Below are 16,247 nucleotides of genomic sequence, written 5' to 3' on the forward strand. Positions count from 1 at the left end.
GTGCTGGGATTACAAGCGTGAGACACCGTGCCTGGCCACAGACAGTAAAGTTTCTAAGGGCACCTTTTTATAGTTGGCACAGAGGTGCTGTAAGTGTTAGCAGAAACCCACTTCAGACCAAGGAGCTGGGAGGCACTTATGGTAGCAGCTTGAAGAGTCAATGTGGGAGTGGGGTGTGGGTAGATGTAGTCATCTAGGGTTCTTTCTAGAGGAAGAAGTTGGCCAGAAAGAGGGAGCAGAGAGTGGGGAAGAAAGGGAGGGGAGGGCCCCAGGAAGGCCCAGGCTTTCCCAGCTGAACCTGCCCTCTCCTCTGACCTCGCCACCCTCACCCACCCACAGCCGAGGTCCAGCTGCACAGCGGGCAGAGTGAGCAGGCCGGCATGGGACAGCTTCGGGAGCAGCTCGTCAGCGCCTTCCAGGAGCAGATGGATGTGCGCAGGCGCCTGCTGGAGCTGGAGAACCGAGACATGGAAGTCCAGATTGACACCTCCCGACACCTCCTCACCATTGCTGGGTAAGCCTGCCGCCCCAGGACCCTCCAGGTCCCACCCCAGCGGAGCACGAGTTGTGGCTGCACACTGTCCTGCCCCCAACCCCACTCCCAGCCTGAATGCCCTGTCTCTCCTGGTGGGGCTGCGGCAGCTGGAAGCATGAGAAGTCCCGCCGGGCCCTCAAATGGCGGGAGGAGCAGCGGAAGGAGTGTTACAGTAAGGACGACAGCGAGAAGGACTCAGACACAGGCGATGACCAGCCAGACATCCTGGAGCCACCCGAGGTGGCCACAGCCCGGGAGAGCATTGCAGCCCTGGTGGGGGAGCAGAAGCAGCTTCGAAAGCAGAAGGTGTCCAGGGTTTGGGGGCAGGGAGAGTGGGATTGAGAGGCAAGGTGGAGGGGCCGGGGTCGGGGGTAGCAGAGGCCTGGGAGCTCATGCCTCAAATCCTGTGTGACATTGCTAAGTTCTTTAACTTCTCTGTGCGTGACATTCCCACCTGTAAAATGGGGCAGTCCATAGTGCAGCCCTCATGGGGTTGTCCATGGTGCAGCCTTCATGGGGTTGTTGGGAAGATTACATAAATGCCTGGCACATACCAAGGACTCAAAAAATGATAGCTAATGTTATCATTAGAGTTTTCCAGGCTGGGCACAGTGGCTCGTGCCTGTAATCCCAGCACTTTGATAGGCTGAGGAGATCACTTGAGGCCAGGAGTTCGAGACCAGCCTGGCCAACATGGCAAAACCCCTCCTCTACTAAAAATACAAAAAAATTTGCATGGAGTGGTGGCTCAAGCCTTTAATCCCAACTACTCCGGTGGCAGAGGAATACGAATCACTTGAACCTGGGAGATGGAGGATAGCACCACTGCACTCCAGCCTGGGTGACAGAGCAAGACCCCATCTCAAAAAAATAATAGACCTGAAAGTACAGAAAAAAACAAATAAACTATAAAAAAACCAACAACAACAAAAACAGTAATAATAATTAGGACTTTCCCAAGAACAGATCTTTGCCTCCTGTTCTGGGACATACTCAGACCAGGGAGCTTAAGGGTATCATGAGCCCTGAGGGCATCAGATGGGCTGGGGTTGACTAGTTATTCCCCAGGCTGGTTCCAGGGATGGGTTGTGGTTAGAGGAGCAAGAAAGTGGACACTGAGGGGCCACCTTGGAGCAGTCCCGGGTTGTAAGGCCCAAGATGCAGCTTTCAGGGCGGGCCTCAGCCTGGAGCTCCAGGAGATGCCTGGAGCTCCAGGAGATGCCTGGAGTCCAGGAGCTGGAGGGGAGAGGAAGGCTGGGTAGGCGGTTCGGACCCCTCTCCCTGCTGACCTGCGCCTCCTGCAGCTGGCGCTGGAGCAGCGCTGCCGGGAACTGCGTGCACGGGGCCGGCGCCTGGAGGAGACACTGCCGCGGCGCATCGGCTCGGAGGAGCAGCGCGAGGTGCTCAGCCTGCTGTGCCGCGTGCATGAGCTGGAGGTGGAGAACACCGAGATACAGTCGCACGCGCTGCTCCGGGACGGCGCGCTCCGCCACCGCCGCGAAGCCGTGCGCCGCCTGGAGCAGCACCGCAGCCTCTGCGACGAGATCATCCAGGGCCAGCGGCAGATCATCGACGGTAGGAACGGTGCCCCGCGCATCTCAGTCACCCGCCGGGGGCCCGCGGGCACGCGCTGAGCCCTGCCACTCCCCCGGCAGACTACAACCTGGCCGTCCCACAGCGCCTGGAGGAGCTCTACGAAGTGTACCTGCGGGAGCTGGAGGAGGGCAGCCTGGAGCGGGCCACCATTATGGACCAACTGGCCTCCAGGGCCCTGCAGGTGGGTGGGCGCCTGGGCGGCCTGAACATGGGCACATGCGCGGGGGGGCGGCTGATGACCAAGGCAATGCCTGCAGGCAGCTGGAAGGGATAGGACCCGGCTGGCTGGCACTCTTCTTACCACTCCCAAAGCCTTGTCAAACCTAAGACCTCCATCCCTGGATACTCATCTTCGTCCTTTGTCCCCACTCAGGGTCTGAGGGTCAGGGCTGGCCATCTGAGTTATCACGAATGGCCCCAGGTGCCCTCCCAGGAGACCAAGCCATCAGGCAATGCCACTGGGGATGCCTAGCAGACCACATCTTACCTCTGAAGACCCAAACACAAGCCCACTGCTCTTCTGGGGCTCCCAGGCCATCTTACAGTCCTTGTCACCCTATAAGCCTTTGTTACTCTGTGCTAATCTGGGCCAGGACCAAATCTTCTAACTGTCCACCCTGGCTCCCTTCTCCCCAGGGCAGCTCCTTGCCCAAAATTACCCCAGCAGGAACCTCGCTGACCCCGGATTCTGACCTGGAGAGTGTGAAGACATTGAGCTCTGATGCCCAGCGCTTGCAGAACAGCACCCTCCCTCCCCTCAGCACAGAGAGGTGAGATGGGGGCCACCTGCCCCAGCCCCATCCTGTGCCCTGTTCCAGAGAGGCCAACCCAGACTAAGGCTAAGTGGGAAACAGGAGGCAGCAATGAGAGGGAGGAGGGGCCCAGAGCCGGAGCCAGGACTCCTGGGTTCTCTCTCCCTTCACACCAACAGCTTCTCCCCTGGGGTGGGTGTGGGACCTCGGTGAGAGAGCCTGGTCTACAGCCATTCGTCTTCCTCTGCCAACTTCAGTGAAGGCCACCACGTGTTCAAGACTGGTACTGGGGCCTGGCAGGCAAAAAGCTCCTCTGTGCCCACCCCACCTCCCATCCAGCTCGGCAGCCTGGTGACCCAGGAGGTGAGCTCTCAGTATCCCTGATGGCGCTACAAGATCCGCTGCTGGATGTGCGGGTGGACAGCAGCAGTTGGGATGGAGCCTTTCCCAAATGGCACCAGCCTGAAGCCCCGCTGTCTCTCCCAAGTGTGGCAGGAGGTCCCTGCTGTGGTCTAGAGTTTCCTCCTCCCAATCACTCCACCCCACAGGCCCCCGCTCAGGACTGCCTGGGCAGCTGGAGCAACTCTTCGCCCGACAGCAGCGAGAACCTATCAGAGATCCCCTTGTCCCGCAAAGGTGTGTGTGCCCTCTGCTGCCCCAACCACCCCACCTGGCCTTGTCTAAACTCTTCAGATCACCCAGCCCAGAGCCCTTTCCTGCCCTCTGCACTGCCAAGTGCATTGGGTGCTGCACATTCTGTAGAGTCAGCATTGCCCCTGAGGATGAGTCAGTCAAGGACACTTAGAGTGATGGGGGCAAAATCGGAAATCAGAAAAGAGACATGTGGCATGGAGAGCTGTGCCCTTCCTGCTCAGTAATCACTGTAATAGCAAATATTGATTCAGTCTCTACCCCCTGGATAATGTGGATTGAACCCATTTTCTCAGTCCTGGAAATAACCTGATGGCATTAGTCTTACCATCCCCCATTTACAGATGAAAGCGAGGCTCAGGAACCGGCCCAAGTTTCTTACATAGCAAACTCCTGACAGTGCTGGGTTTGAAACCCAGGCGGTCTGGCTCTTACCCATGTCTGCCCTGTCAGAGGAGGGTGTTGAGAGGTGGCCTTGACCTCAGGTTGTGTGTTTCTTGTGTCCCGCTGCAGAGAGGAAGGAGATCCTGACTGGCACAAAGTGCATCTCGGTGAAGGCTGCCCGGCGGCGCTCGCGGGCTCTGGGCACCAGGGGACGACACCTGCTGGCACCCGCGACAGAGCGCAGTAGCTTGTCCTTGCACTCTCTGAGTGAGGGTGACGATGGGCGGCCACCAGGCCCGCTGGCCTGCAAGCGTCCGCCAAGCCCCACGCTGCAGCACGCTGCCAGTGAGGACAACCTTTCCAGCAGCACAAGCGAGGCCCCATCCCGGGCTGTCGGGCATCATGGGGATGGCCCCGGGCCCTGGTTGCGTGGCCAGAAGAAAAGCCCGGGCAAGAAAAGGGAAGACTCACTGGAGGCAAAAAGAAGGAAGCGGAGGTCTCGATCCTTTGAGGTCACTGGGCAAGGAGTGAGTCAGGGCACAGGGATGGGTGTCTAGGCACCCCCATAGCAGCTGAGGGCCCAAAGGCTGGGTTTCTCCAGAGGCTCCAGGGCATCTCTGGCCTACACCACTACGAGAGGCACTACCCTCCACAGAGTCTGTCCCCAGCTGGTGTAGAAGCTGGGACAGATCCTGGTAGCAGATCCCTGTGCTGCTCTCCACCTCACCCCATTGTTCAACCATCACAGCTCTCCCGTCCCAAGACACACCTCCTGGAGCCCCATCAGGCAGAACGCACCTCAGACCACAGGATGCCAGCAGGCAGCCACCCAGCCCCTGGCCTCAGGCATCTTGGAAAGGTCACACTACCTTTGGCCAAAGTCAAACTCCCTCCAAGCCAGAACACGGGTCAGTATCAGCAAGAAGGGGAGGAGGAGGGGAGGCCTCCGCCAGCTCAGGGAGCAGAGAAGTTGCCCTCCCTGCTCCTCTGGGTGCCCCTTGCTGGAAGCGTGGTTCTAGCAGAATTCTCATGGGACTGGCATCTTGGGGTTGTGCCCCTAGAGTTCAAGGCCACTGGGTGATGGAGGAGGAGACGGGGAGGCGTTCCAAAACCACCCATCCTACCCCTTTCCCTGTTGCAGGCCCTGGGGACTCCTCACCCCTGGCTGCTCCCCCCAATCCAGCTGGTGGTTCTCGACGGGCTACCCGTGGACCTCGCCTGCCCCACAGCGCAAGCACCCATGGCAAAGATGGATGCTCCCGGCATAATTGAGGAGCCCTGCCTGGAACCGGCTCTCTTGCCCCCCAGACTGAATGGGGGCTAGCAGGAAATGGGAGGTGGAGGCTGGGTAGATGGGGATGGCCAGGAGGATGAGCATGAGCTCAGGATCTCAGCAGGCCGGGGCTTCTGAGACCCAGGAACTGGGGTGTCTGTCCAACCCTCCCATGCTTTCAGTGCCACCGGGGAAAAGAGGTGAGGCCAGGGGACATGGTCAGGAAGGCTGGGCTCCCTGGCCTCCTAGCCCTGGACAGAATGCTATTGCCAAAACCCAGCACAGACCTGAGGCCACCCTTGGCCTTGGAAATGGGGGAAAGCAGCTGGCAGTGAGACGGGGCTCCTGGCCCACGTCTGGTGCACGGGCATTCTGGATCGTTGGGGAGGTGCTGACAGGCACTTCACGTATGACAATTGGGGATGTGGGTGGGGAAGAAATCTGGTTTTGTTACTTGGCAGTGGCTTTTTCTACCCCTTCCTTTTTAACAATAAAATCCCTTTTGGGCCTTGATGGTTGTGTTGGAAACTCGACCTTGTCTGGAATATGGGGTGGTCACGACTCATTAAGATTGAACCAGCTGGGTGCTGTAATCCCAGCACTTCGGGAGGCCAAGGTAGGTGGATCACAAGGTCAGGAGGTCGAGACCATCCTGGCTAACACTGTGAAACACTAAAAATACAAAAAAGTAGCCGGGCATGGTGGCAGGTGCCTATCATTGCAGCTACTTAGGAGGCTGAGGCAAGAGAATCTCTTGAACCTGGGAGGTGGAGGTTGCAGTGAGCTGAGATCGCACCACTGTACTCCAGCCTGGGTGACAGGATGCCATCCCCTTCCTCCCAGTCCCCAACTCCCCCGGCTCACTCACTGTGTAACACCACCCTACAAATAACCTGGGGGAGAGGGTTTTTTCTCTAGATCTTAAGGCCTCTCCCCAGGGTGAGGCTAGCAAGGTCCGTTATGCCCCATCCCACAGGCCTTCACACCTGCCCAGCCACCCTCCCAGGAGAGGTCAGGGTCTGGTGTGGTGCAGGTGCCAGAAAGCCTCACAACCCAGATGAGTAGGTTGCCCCTCGAGGTCAGGGCTCAGAAACTGCCCAGCTAAGTCCTTCAGCTTCAAGGTGAGGAAATTCCCGCAAGGGGAACGGGGTGCTCCTCGACTCCCAGGCAGGTGGGTTGCTGTGACCACGTGGATGTTTTTACCTGCCCTAGTTCTGTGTCTGGGCTGGGGAAAAGCCCAACAAAGGGCAAGGAGCCCCTAAACCCCCTGACTTGTGGGACTCCCCGGGTGGTTTTTACCCAGAAACTGAGTGGTTCAATCATCCCTTTACCACTCTGAGCATCGGTTTATTCGGGACAGAAAACATTCCTTTAAGTCAGCTGTGAAATCAGCTCTTGAAACCAGCCATCTTGCCTACCACACCTCACCTGGACGCCACTCCAGCCCTAAGGCAGCCGCACCTGGCCATCCAGGGGAGTAGCCTTGTTGTCACCTCCACGCTCGTCTCGCCCTTTCCAGACCCACAGGGACCACCTAAGCCAGGCCTTTATTCCCCGACCCCGAGGCTACTTGGGGATCCGGATAAGGGTATGGTACACAGGTTTGACAATGAGGTGCAGGTGCAGGGCGTTCTCCACCAGGTACTCCGAGTTGCGCCGCTGCAGGTCGGCGTGCGCCAGGAAGTCGCCAGCCTCCTCGCTGCTCTGGTGGAAGCTGTAGGCGTGGCGGACCACCAGGCGGCCCTGTTGGCGCGCCCCCACCAGCACGGTCTTCTGGAAGCTCACGCCCGCCGCGTCGCCGCCGCTGCTGGCCGGCGTCACCACCAGCCGCGGTCGGCCGTCCTCGGGGCGCGCGGCGGGCAGCGCTGTGCCCGCGGCGTCAGCGTAAACGGGGCGTAGGCTGACGGGCAGCCAGCGCGGCGAGAAGAGCACGTTCCAGGTGACCCGGCGGCCCGCGTCGTGGCCGCTCGGGCCCAGCTGCGTCTGGAAGCTGGTGCTGCGGTCGTCGCGGGCCGGGTTGTTGATGACCCACGGGGCGCCCCAGGCTGGCGCGAGGTAGTTGCGGGGTAGGAAGGCGCTGCCATTGACGTCGAAGAACTTGGCGTAGTGCAGCGGCGACGCGGCGTGGAACTGGTAGGCCTGCAGCAGGAGGTCGGCCACCGCGGGGCCGTGGCGCGCCAGGGCGGCCGAGCGCGCTTGCAGCTGGAACAGCTGTGCCGGGGGGATCATCGGGTAGCGGATGGCGCGCAGCGCTCGCTCGGCCACTGCAGGGGGCGGCCGTGCGCGCCCCAGCCAGGCCTCCAGCGCGTGGAACAGCTCCAGCTCGTCCTGCAGCACCAGGTCCGAGCGCTGCAGGAGCTGCCACAGCAGCTCGGGGCTCACGGCGCCCCACTCGGCGCTGGCCGCCACGGCCGACAGGTTCCAGGCGAGGAACTGCAGGCAGCTCTCTCGCAGGGCCTCGTCCCCGGTGCCCACGGCGTAGTGGTACCAGCCCACCGCCGGGCCCACGCCGCCCGCCAGGTGCGCGCGCATGTAGTCGGCCACGCCGCGCTGTAGGGAGGCCACGCCGTACTTGGTGGCCAGCCGGTGCAGGGGGATGGCCTGGGCCAGCAGCACGGTCAGCTCCCCGCAGTACAGGTACCTGCCGGAGAGACAGAGAGGTGGGGCGGGGTCAGGGCGGCACCCACCTCCCAGTACAGTTTTTTGTGAGTCCACAGGGAACCCGGCCTGGAGTTGGAGCTTCATGGTCCGGGTGCAAACACAGTGGAAGCCCCGCCCTGAGGCTTCCCGTGTTCTCCTTTCAAGGGCCCTTCCAGGCCATTCTTAGTTCACAGGCTCTTCTTTCCGTTTCTGCGGTGATGGAGGAATTGCCGCATTGATTGTGCCTCTACTAGGCGAGCAGCTCTAGACTGGAACAAAAGGGACGCGGCTCCTGCCACTGGGGCTTACAGTCTGGACGGGATCCACGACCTGCCTCCTCCTTGCTGAGAATGTGGGCAAGCCACTTAACTTCAATGGCCCTTAGGCTAATCAATCGTCTAGGAAACAGGGGAGTGGCACACACCCCTCAGGGTCATTGTGACAACCGGAGGAGAATAAAGAATCTTGCTACAGGCCAGGTGGGAGTCAGTGGCTCACACCTGGAATCCCAGCACTTTGGACAGCCAAGATGGGAGGATTGCTTGAGGCTAGGAGTTCAAGACCAGCTTGGGCAACATAGCAAGACCCTATCTCTACCAAAAAAAAAAAATGTTAAAACATTAGTTATTCGTGGTGGTGCATACTTGTAGTCCCAGCTGCTTGGGAGACTGAGGTGGGAAGATAGCTTCAGCCCAGGAGTTCAAGGCTGCGGTGAGCTATGATCATCACGCTACTAAACTCCAGTCTTTTTTTTTTTTTTTTTTTTTTTTTTGGGATGAGGTCTCCCTGTGTTGTCCACATTGGTATCAAACTCCTGGACTTGAGCAGTCCTCCCACCTTGGCCTCCCAAAGTGCTGGGATTACAGGTGTCTGCCCCGTTTCTTTTTTGCGGCCTCACCTTTCCTTTTCCTCTCCCTCTGTTGATCATCACTTTTGGGGACCATCTCTCCCTCTCACTTCATCTGCCGCTGTCCCCCTGCTTACTCCTCCTGGGTCAGTCCCCACTGGCACACGGCACTGCACTTGCCTTTATGGGAGCGTGGCAGCCACTGCCAGCCATCTTCCCCAGCATCCATTTCTCCCCTTTCCCCTGCGTGATTGCCTCTGGGAATTAAAGACTACATTTCCCAGGCTCCCTGATACTGGGCATGGTCATGTGACTAACTTCTGGTCCATGGGCACAGTATGGGGATTTGTGGGAAGGCTGGTTAAATGCAACTGATTCAGGGGAACAGGAAGACCCTTTGTGCCTTTCTGTTTTATCCCTGTTCCTGTTGCCTGGAACTTGGAAGCAATGTCTGGAACTCTGCAGCCATCTCGTCTGAGCCGTTAGAACAGAGTCACTTTCTTAGACACTAGTGTGAATGGCATGCCCTGTGCAACACCCTGGCAGGAGGCAGGAAGTGGAGAGAGAGGCTAACTTTTCAGCTCCCTAGCCCTGTGGTTCCAAACTCGGCCAAACGCCAAAAACATAGGGATGCTTTAAAATAAAATAAAAGTTCCTCTATAATGGAACACTTAGGAAACAAAAAGTTAATAAATGAAATACAATAAAAAATGATAGCTGACCCTAACCCTATGCCTGAAACTGACAATGCAGGTTGGGGCCCATGAAACTGTAGTTTTTTCATTTTTGCTTGTTTTGTTTTTAAGACAGAGTCTTGTTCTGTCGCCCGAAGTGCAGTGGCATAATCTCAGCTCACTGCAAACTCTGCCTGTGCGATTCAAGCGATTCTCCTGCCTTAGCCTCCCAAATAGCTGGGATTACAGTCGAGCGCTGCCATACCCAGCTAATTTCCTATATTTTTAGCAGAGACTGGGTTTCACTATGTTGACCAGGCTGGTGGTCTCGAACTCCTGACCTCAGTGATCTGCCCGCCTTGGCCTCCCAAAATGCTGGGATTGCAAGTGTGAGCCACGCACGGTGCCTGGCCCCAAAACGCTAATTTTGTATTTTTAGTAGAGACGGGGTTTCTCCATGTTGGTCAGGCTGGTCTTGAACTCCCGACCTCAGGTGATCTGGCCCTCAGCCTCCGAAAGTGCTGGGATTACAGGTGTGAGCCACCATGCCCAGCCCCATAACTGTAGTTTTACAAAACTCTCCCATGGCCATGTTTGGAAACAGCTCTGAGGGGGTTACCAGGAATCGGAAGAGACATCAAACTTCACAGATGACGTGGGCAAAGACAGGGAGCTGGGTGGTGGAAGAAGGGATGCAGGGGGCACTGTCATCCCAGTGATGTCCAGGGAAATAGACCTCACAAGCTCTAAGGGCCTGGGCTTCCTCGACCCTGTAGTTGGAGGCTCTGGGGGCTGAGGGAGGGATGAAGCCTCCCCCTGGTCTTCCCCATCCCCACCTGATGAACTTGTCGAAGACAGCGGCACAGTCCCTTGGCTCCTGCAATGCTGCCTCACTCTGGTTACTCAGCAGCTCCCGGAACAGCTCGCTGTGCAGGCCCAGCAGCAGGCGGTGGGCATGGAAGACCCGGACCTCATCGGTGCCCGCCGCCTGCACCCGCAGAACCACGTCGCTGGCATTGCCCTGTCGCAGCAGCTCCTGCAAGCGCTGGAGCACCACCTGGGAGTGGTTGATGGAGGTGCCAGCTGCCTCCCCGCCAACATCGGCTCTCTGTGCTGCAGCAGGAAGGAATGCAGCTGCCTGAGAAGGCACCCAGGTCCAAGGCCTCAGTCGGGGGTGCAGAGGGACCAGCCAGAGACACAGGCATGGATGTGAGCAGAGGGCAAGGTGGGCCTAGGCAGGCTGTGTGTGCACACCATGCCCATAAGGGGCATGGATGCATCTGTGCACATACAAACACATCCCGGGTGGGAGGGTCGTGCCAATGCAAACCCCAAGAGGATGCTCTTGGAAGGGGTGATTCAGGCAGGGAGAGGTTGTGCTCAGGTTTGGGACACCACGCCCGGAACTCATCTGCATGCTGCCACACCCCCAGGCAAGGGTTGAGGAAACTCATGATCCCACCTTTCTTACCTCCTAAAGAATTGTCCGTCTAATCCCTTGGAGCAGTAGTCAGAAGTGGTGCATTCACTAACAAATATTTATTGAGCACTTATTATATGCTAGACATTCTCCTAGGAGCTTGGGATGTGGCAGTGGACAGAGCAAGCCAAGTTCTTATGCTCATAAAAGCAAAATGGACATATCAGACAGGTGAGGTGCACACGATAAGCATGCCAGCTTTAAACGGGCCAGCCGGGGACCAGTGTCAAGGCGAGGATCCAGCCCTGCGAAGGCCCTCCAAGGGAATGGGCTTGGTGTACTAGGAGCAGAGAGAGGGTTAGGGAGGCCAGAGCAGTGGCAGGAGAGGGGGGCGGGTGTGAGCCGAGGCTGCAGGTGTGGGAGGGAAGCTGTTTTCCAGGCCCAGCCCCATCCTCTTGGGTCCTGATTTGAGACAGAAGCCCACTTTCTGTGGGTGGCCATCAGGGGACAGGAGAAAGTGCAGAGGGCCAGCTGGTGCTGGAATGGGACTCCCTGGGTAACGGAGCATCGATGCTGCCCGGGCCGGCCCTTCTTTCATGCTCCAGGGGGTGCCTTGACAGTCAGATGGGGACGTGCACTCAGTTACAGAGACTGTCAGCAGCTTTCCCAAGCTGAGAACAATGAGGGGAGCCTTGCAGAGCAAAGCAAGCCGGGGCCTGATAGCAGCAGAGGGGCCGGGCCACAGGAGCACGCACAGCACACACAGGCCCGTGGTACACACGGGAGAGACTGCTCACACAGGAGCAGAGCCATCTGTGCATGAGAGATGGGGGCCAATGGAGAAAGGGAGGGTGAGAGAGAAGTAGGTGGTGCATTTCCCAGCCCTGCCTCCCCTGGCTGTCACTCTGAAGGACCTGAATGCTGATGGCGTCCCTATTCAGCCTCTGCCCAAGACAATGGGCAATGGAGGGTCCTCCTTTCCTTAAGACCCCTGCCCACCTGCCTTCCCGGCCCCTCCTTCCTTCAGAGACAAGTCCGTGGAGCTGTCCGGTCCACCCGGGCTCTCCCAGCAACTGGACACCGCCCCCTCCCGGCCGGCCGCATGCAGCAGGTGCTGGGCGTCCAGCCGCTCCACCCTGCCCGCACCTGGCCCACTGTGAGCTCACCTGCACGAGTGACCAGGCCCACCAAGGTCAGCATGGCCCAGAAGCTGCCCCAGGACCCAGGCTTGGAGTAGCCTATCCTAGGCATCTTTGTGCTCCGCCCCCAAGTCCACTGGAGGGACGGCAGAGCCCAGACCACTCCGCTCACATTCATCTTCCTTATATAGGATCCAGCACAAGGGGACGGCACCCTCTTCCTGCCTGGCCTCCCTCCCCCAACTCAGCCTCCTCCATGGATTGGTGGAAACTGGCCCCAGCTGTTGCCCAGGCAACCACTTAAGCCAGAGAGTGGCAGCCCCAGGGGCTATTGTGCTGCCCGTGGGCCCCCAAGGGGAACAGATCCGGAGCCGTCCTCCCCCAGTCTTCTTACCACCCAGCAGGGCTAGCTGTGCTTCTCCCTGGAAAGTTTTGGGCTCTCTGAAGAATAGGCGAGGGGCTCCAGGGCCACTGGCAGCCACTGGCCCTAGGGTCCCCAGCTCCCTCCCCCAACCCCAGGCCTTGGCCCTGGCACGGAGCGCACTTGGCAGCCCCGTGGCTGGAGCGCCATGGTGAGCCGGCTGCAAAGGAAGGGCCTGGAAGAGAGAGGAGAGGCCGATGAGGCTCCCACCCCTCCCCCACTCCCATGTTGGGGGGGTGGCTCCTCAGAGAGAAGCTCAGGAGTCTCCCAAATAGGGGCCCATAGGTAACTGGTGTCAGTTTCGTATTCTTTGGTGTGCTGTGGGAGGGCCAGCAGGAAAGCTCTGTGGGGACTGTGACTGTCACCTACCCCAGGGGCAAGCAGAGCCACAGTGGCAGGGCTGGGCATAGAGCAGATGCACCCTGCCCCGTGCATCACTGCATGGGTGACTCCTACCCAGAGTGGGGCTGGCCACCCTCCAGTTCTGAGCTCCATCCAGCCCAAGGGTGCTTGCTGTCTGCCCCGCTACTTCCTGGCTTGAATTCTTCTTCTCCAGGTGGCCTCAGGTCTCTGGGTTGACCTCCTTGGAAGGCTTCTTTTACCAGCTTCTGTCTAATTTCCAACTGTAACTTTTCCTTTCCCAGAGTTCCAAGGAGGCATGCCGAAGACCTGCTGTCTCACTCCCATGTAGGGAAACTGAGGCAGGGGCCTAGGTTGTAATCTCAGTTGGGTTAGTGCAGAGGAGTGCTGTTCTGAAAACCAAGGCAAGAGAGAGAGGAAAGTGAGGTCTGGAGCTCAGCGGAAGTGTGTGTGTGTGTGTGTGTGTGTGTGTGTGTGTGTGTGTGTGTAGGGTGGCATGCTGTTGAGTCCTCCCCTTTGCAGGGAGCCAGCAGGGTCTACCCCAGCTCTTCATGGGAGGGACTCCTTTGAGCTTGACTAACTGAAGTGGGTGGCTCCCAAGGGCTCTGACTCCGAGGCAAGGCTCTGGGTTGGGGGTGAATTGAATCTTCCTCTCCCTGGCTCTCTGGATCCCAGGGACCAGCTCGATGCATTGATTTCTGCCTCTGGCTGGCACAGAGAGACTCAACAGCTCCACCTCCTCTCTGGAGCTGCAGAGAGAGCAGGAACTGGGTCTGGCATCTGCTTCGTCCGGGCTGGCAGAGTTGGAGCTCTCTCCAGCCCAGCGGAAACCCCTCCGGCTGCCCTGACTGTCATGCCTGGCTCCCCTTGTCCAAGTCCACGATCCCTTGCCCACTGGCTGCCCGCCTGCCCTTCCCATGGGCTGTGCCATGTCCTGGCTCAACCCAGCGAGTCCAAGTCTCCAGGTAGGAGACTGCCTGGGCCCTGAGGGCCTCCCAGCTTCCAAGCACGGTGCCTTCAACAGGAATGCTATTGATAAGAGAACCCACTACTCAGAAAACTCGCTCGAAGACTGTGTTGTTCAACGTTTGTGCCTCTCAACTCCAGCCTCCCTGAGCCTCTGCATGCCTCATTCTTTGTTTTGTTTTCTTTTGTTTTTCTAGAGGCAGAGTCTCTCAGCCATCAAGGCTGGAGTGCAGTGACACGATCATAGCTCACGGCAGCATCAAGCTCCTAGGCCCAAGTGATCTTCCTGCCTCAGACTCCCAAGAAGCTGGGACACAGGCAGTGCCACCATGCCCAGCTAATTTTGTATCAGTCATTTTTGAAGGGTGCCACCTAGATTAGAATCTCCCGTGCTTCACCGAGGAACCAGAATTTTCAGGGGCAGGGTGTGGCTGGCTGTATGTACTCCCAGACGATTGTTATAAGCACCCCAAACAGGCTCTACCTACTAGAGTTAGATTGGTGGCATTTCAAGTGTGAAGGAAGCTGGGAGGCCTTGGATCATCAAAAAGACCCAGGAGAGTCACCTCTGACTCCCCATCTCCGAGAGGCCCCACCTCCCATTATTTCTAACCTCCCTTATCCCTGGCCTTCCTTGAATGATTTAGAAACTGGCTGTCCACATAGAGTCATTCTCTGTTGTCATTTTCTTAGTCTGAGCATTGCTGGAGAAAGAGAGAGAGAGAGAGAAAGAGAGAGAGAGACAGTGTGTGTGGGGGGGGTATGCATGTGCACACATGTGAATGCAATGTGTGTGTGCATATTTACGTGTATGTTGTGTGTGTGCATGCATGTGCGTGGTGTGTGTGCATATTTGTGGATACGCGTGTGTGTGGTACGTGCCTTCATGTGGTGTGTGTACATGCATGTGTTTGTGTGGGGAGTGTCCTGCAGAGGGGAGAGAGAAAGCCGGATATTCACCCCCGAGACGTCTTTTTTTTTTTTTTGGAGGGGGGATGGAGCCTCATTCTGTTGCCCAGGCTGATGTGCAGTGGCACAATCTCGGCTCACCACAACCTCCGCCTTCTGGGTTCAAGCAGTTCTCCTGCCTCAGCCTCCTGTGTAGCTGGGATTACAGGTGTGCACCACTATACCCAGCTAATTTTTGTATTTTTAGTAAAGATGGGGTTTCACCATGTTGGCCAGGCTGATCTCGAACTCCTGACCTCAAGTGATCCTCCTGCCTCGGCTTCCCAAAGTGCTGAGATTACAGACGTGGGCCACTGTGCTTGGCCAAGTCTTTGAGAGGAAGGATCTGCAGCACGGCATTCTTTTTGTTTTTTTTTTTTAGCTCTGTGGATCTGGGAGCTCCATAATTCCTCAAAGGCAAGTCTGATTAGTTCACAAGCCAGCACCACCCTAGAGAGGAGTGTTAGTCCCGCCGCAGACGGGGATGTTTGTAGCCTAAGCCATGTGTCTGAGGCCTTGTGGCCAGGAACCGCAGAGGCAGGATTTATTTTTCAAGTTCTGAATTCCGCTTGACTTTTCTTTTTTCTGACTTGGGGTCTCACTCTTTCGCCCAGGCTGGAGTGTGGTGGCACTTTCATAGCTCACTGCAGCCTCAAATTCCTGGGCTCAAGCAATCCTCCAGCCTTAGCCTCCCAAGCAGCTGGGACCACAGGTGTGAACCCCTGCACCTGGCTACTTGACTTTTCTTTCCACAACCCCAAGCTGTCTTTTTGGGAAGGTTTTTCAGTTGTGACAAATGATCCCTTTGGATGAGGACTCTCTTGTACTGTAAAAGCAACAGAAAACTCTTACAAGCTTGGGGCCAGATTAAGAGTTTCTGAATCGGCAAAGGAAGTGCTGAGACATTGGACTGTGATAACCCCTCAGAGGGGTGGGCTCCAGGTGCCTGCAGCCCAGCCTCTACCTGGCACCCTCCCTTGCATCCCTAGTGCCTCCTGCTCTCACTTAGGATTCCATGAGTCACTGGGCCACTTGGATTGGGGACAGGGAATCATGGCTTTAAGTTCCATGCACTGCATATTCAGGGGAGCACATAAAGGTAAATAAGAGGCTGGGTGTGGTGGCTCATACCTGTAATCCCAGCACTTTGGGAAGCCGAGGTGGTGAATCACTTGAGGTCAGGAGTTTGAGCTCAGCCTGGGCAACATGATGAAACCCCCATCTCTACTAACAATACAAAAATTAGTCAGGTGTGGTGGCAGGTGACTGTAATCCCACCTACTTGGGAGGCTGAGGCAGGAAAATTGCTTGAACCTGGAAAGTGGAGGTTGCAGTGAGCTGAGATTGCACCCCTGCGCTCCAGCCTAGGCAACAGAGCGAGACTCTGTCTCAAAAAAAAACAAACAAACAGAAAAGTAAAGAAGAAGGAATCTTTGGCCAGGCACTGTGGCTCACACCTGCAATCCCAGCACTTTGGGAGGTCAAGGCAGGAGGATTGCATGAGCCCAGGAGTTCGAGACCAGCCTGGGCAACATGGTGAAATGCTGTCTCTAAAAAAAAATACAAAAATTAGCTGGGTGTGGTGGCACACACCCGTAGTCCCCGCTACTCAGGAGGCTGAGAAGGGAGGATCACTTGAGC

The 16,247-nt window shown here is 57.5% G+C and overlaps 2 protein-coding genes across 6 annotated transcripts in view; one reads left to right on the plus strand and one right to left on the minus strand.

Moving 5' to 3' along the window:
• Window positions 1–5,704, plus strand: part of KIF19 (kinesin family member 19) — a 29,502-nt gene extending 23,798 nt beyond the window's left edge. For 4 of the 5 annotated variants that reach the window (XM_035301675.3, XM_002748701.6, XM_035301676.3 and 1 more), the window contains 10 exons: window positions 340–514; window positions 643–841; window positions 1,840–2,110; window positions 2,191–2,312; window positions 2,768–2,901; window positions 3,141–3,246; window positions 3,432–3,519; window positions 4,048–4,445; window positions 4,667–4,826; window positions 5,060–5,704. In XM_035301675.3, coding sequence (XP_035157566.3) covers window positions 340–514; window positions 643–841; window positions 1,840–2,110; window positions 2,191–2,312; window positions 2,768–2,901; window positions 3,141–3,246; window positions 3,432–3,519; window positions 4,048–4,445; window positions 4,667–4,826; window positions 5,060–5,190 — 1,784 coding nt within the window. In that variant the 3' untranslated portion in view covers window positions 5,191–5,704. Of the gene's footprint in view, window positions 1–339; window positions 515–642; window positions 842–1,839; window positions 2,111–2,190; window positions 2,313–2,767; window positions 2,902–3,062; window positions 3,247–3,431; window positions 3,520–4,047; window positions 4,446–4,666; window positions 4,827–5,059 lie in introns of those variants that run through there. The other variant, XR_013535981.1, reaches the window with a different exon arrangement.
• An 813-nt stretch (window positions 5,705–6,517) lies between these two features.
• Window positions 6,518–12,072, minus strand: BTBD17 (BTB domain containing 17). The gene is made up of 3 exons (XM_035301678.3): window positions 11,939–12,072; window positions 10,189–10,465; window positions 6,518–7,832 (listed from the first exon to the last, which is right to left on the minus strand). The coding sequence occupies exons 1-3, from the start codon at window positions 12,021–12,023 to the stop codon at window positions 6,758–6,760; spliced, it is 1,437 nt and encodes a 478-aa protein (XP_035157569.2). The 5' UTR covers window positions 12,024–12,072; the 3' UTR covers window positions 6,518–6,757.
• Window positions 12,073–16,247: the final 4,175 nt, after the last annotated feature.

This window comes from Callithrix jacchus, chromosome 5, assembly GCF_049354715.1.
Source record: "Callithrix jacchus isolate 240 chromosome 5, calJac240_pri, whole genome shotgun sequence".
Lineage (NCBI taxonomy): Eukaryota > Metazoa > Chordata > Mammalia > Primates > Cebidae > Callithrix > Callithrix jacchus.

Bases quoted from the DNA above. Each gene is read 5' to 3' on its own strand.
- BTBD17 (XM_035301678.3), bottom strand. From the start codon at position 12,023: ATGCCTAGGATAGGCTACTCCAAGCCTGGGTCCTGGGGCAGCTTCTGG. The intron at 10,466-11,938 runs GTGAGCTCACAG...TTCCTGCTGCAG, and splicing joins GGGCCTGGTCACTCGTGCAG to CACAGAGAGCCGATGTTGGC. The intron at 7,833-10,188 runs GTGGGGATGGGG...TCTCTCCGGCAG, and splicing joins GTCTTCGACAAGTTCATCAG to GTACCTGTACTGCGGGGAGC.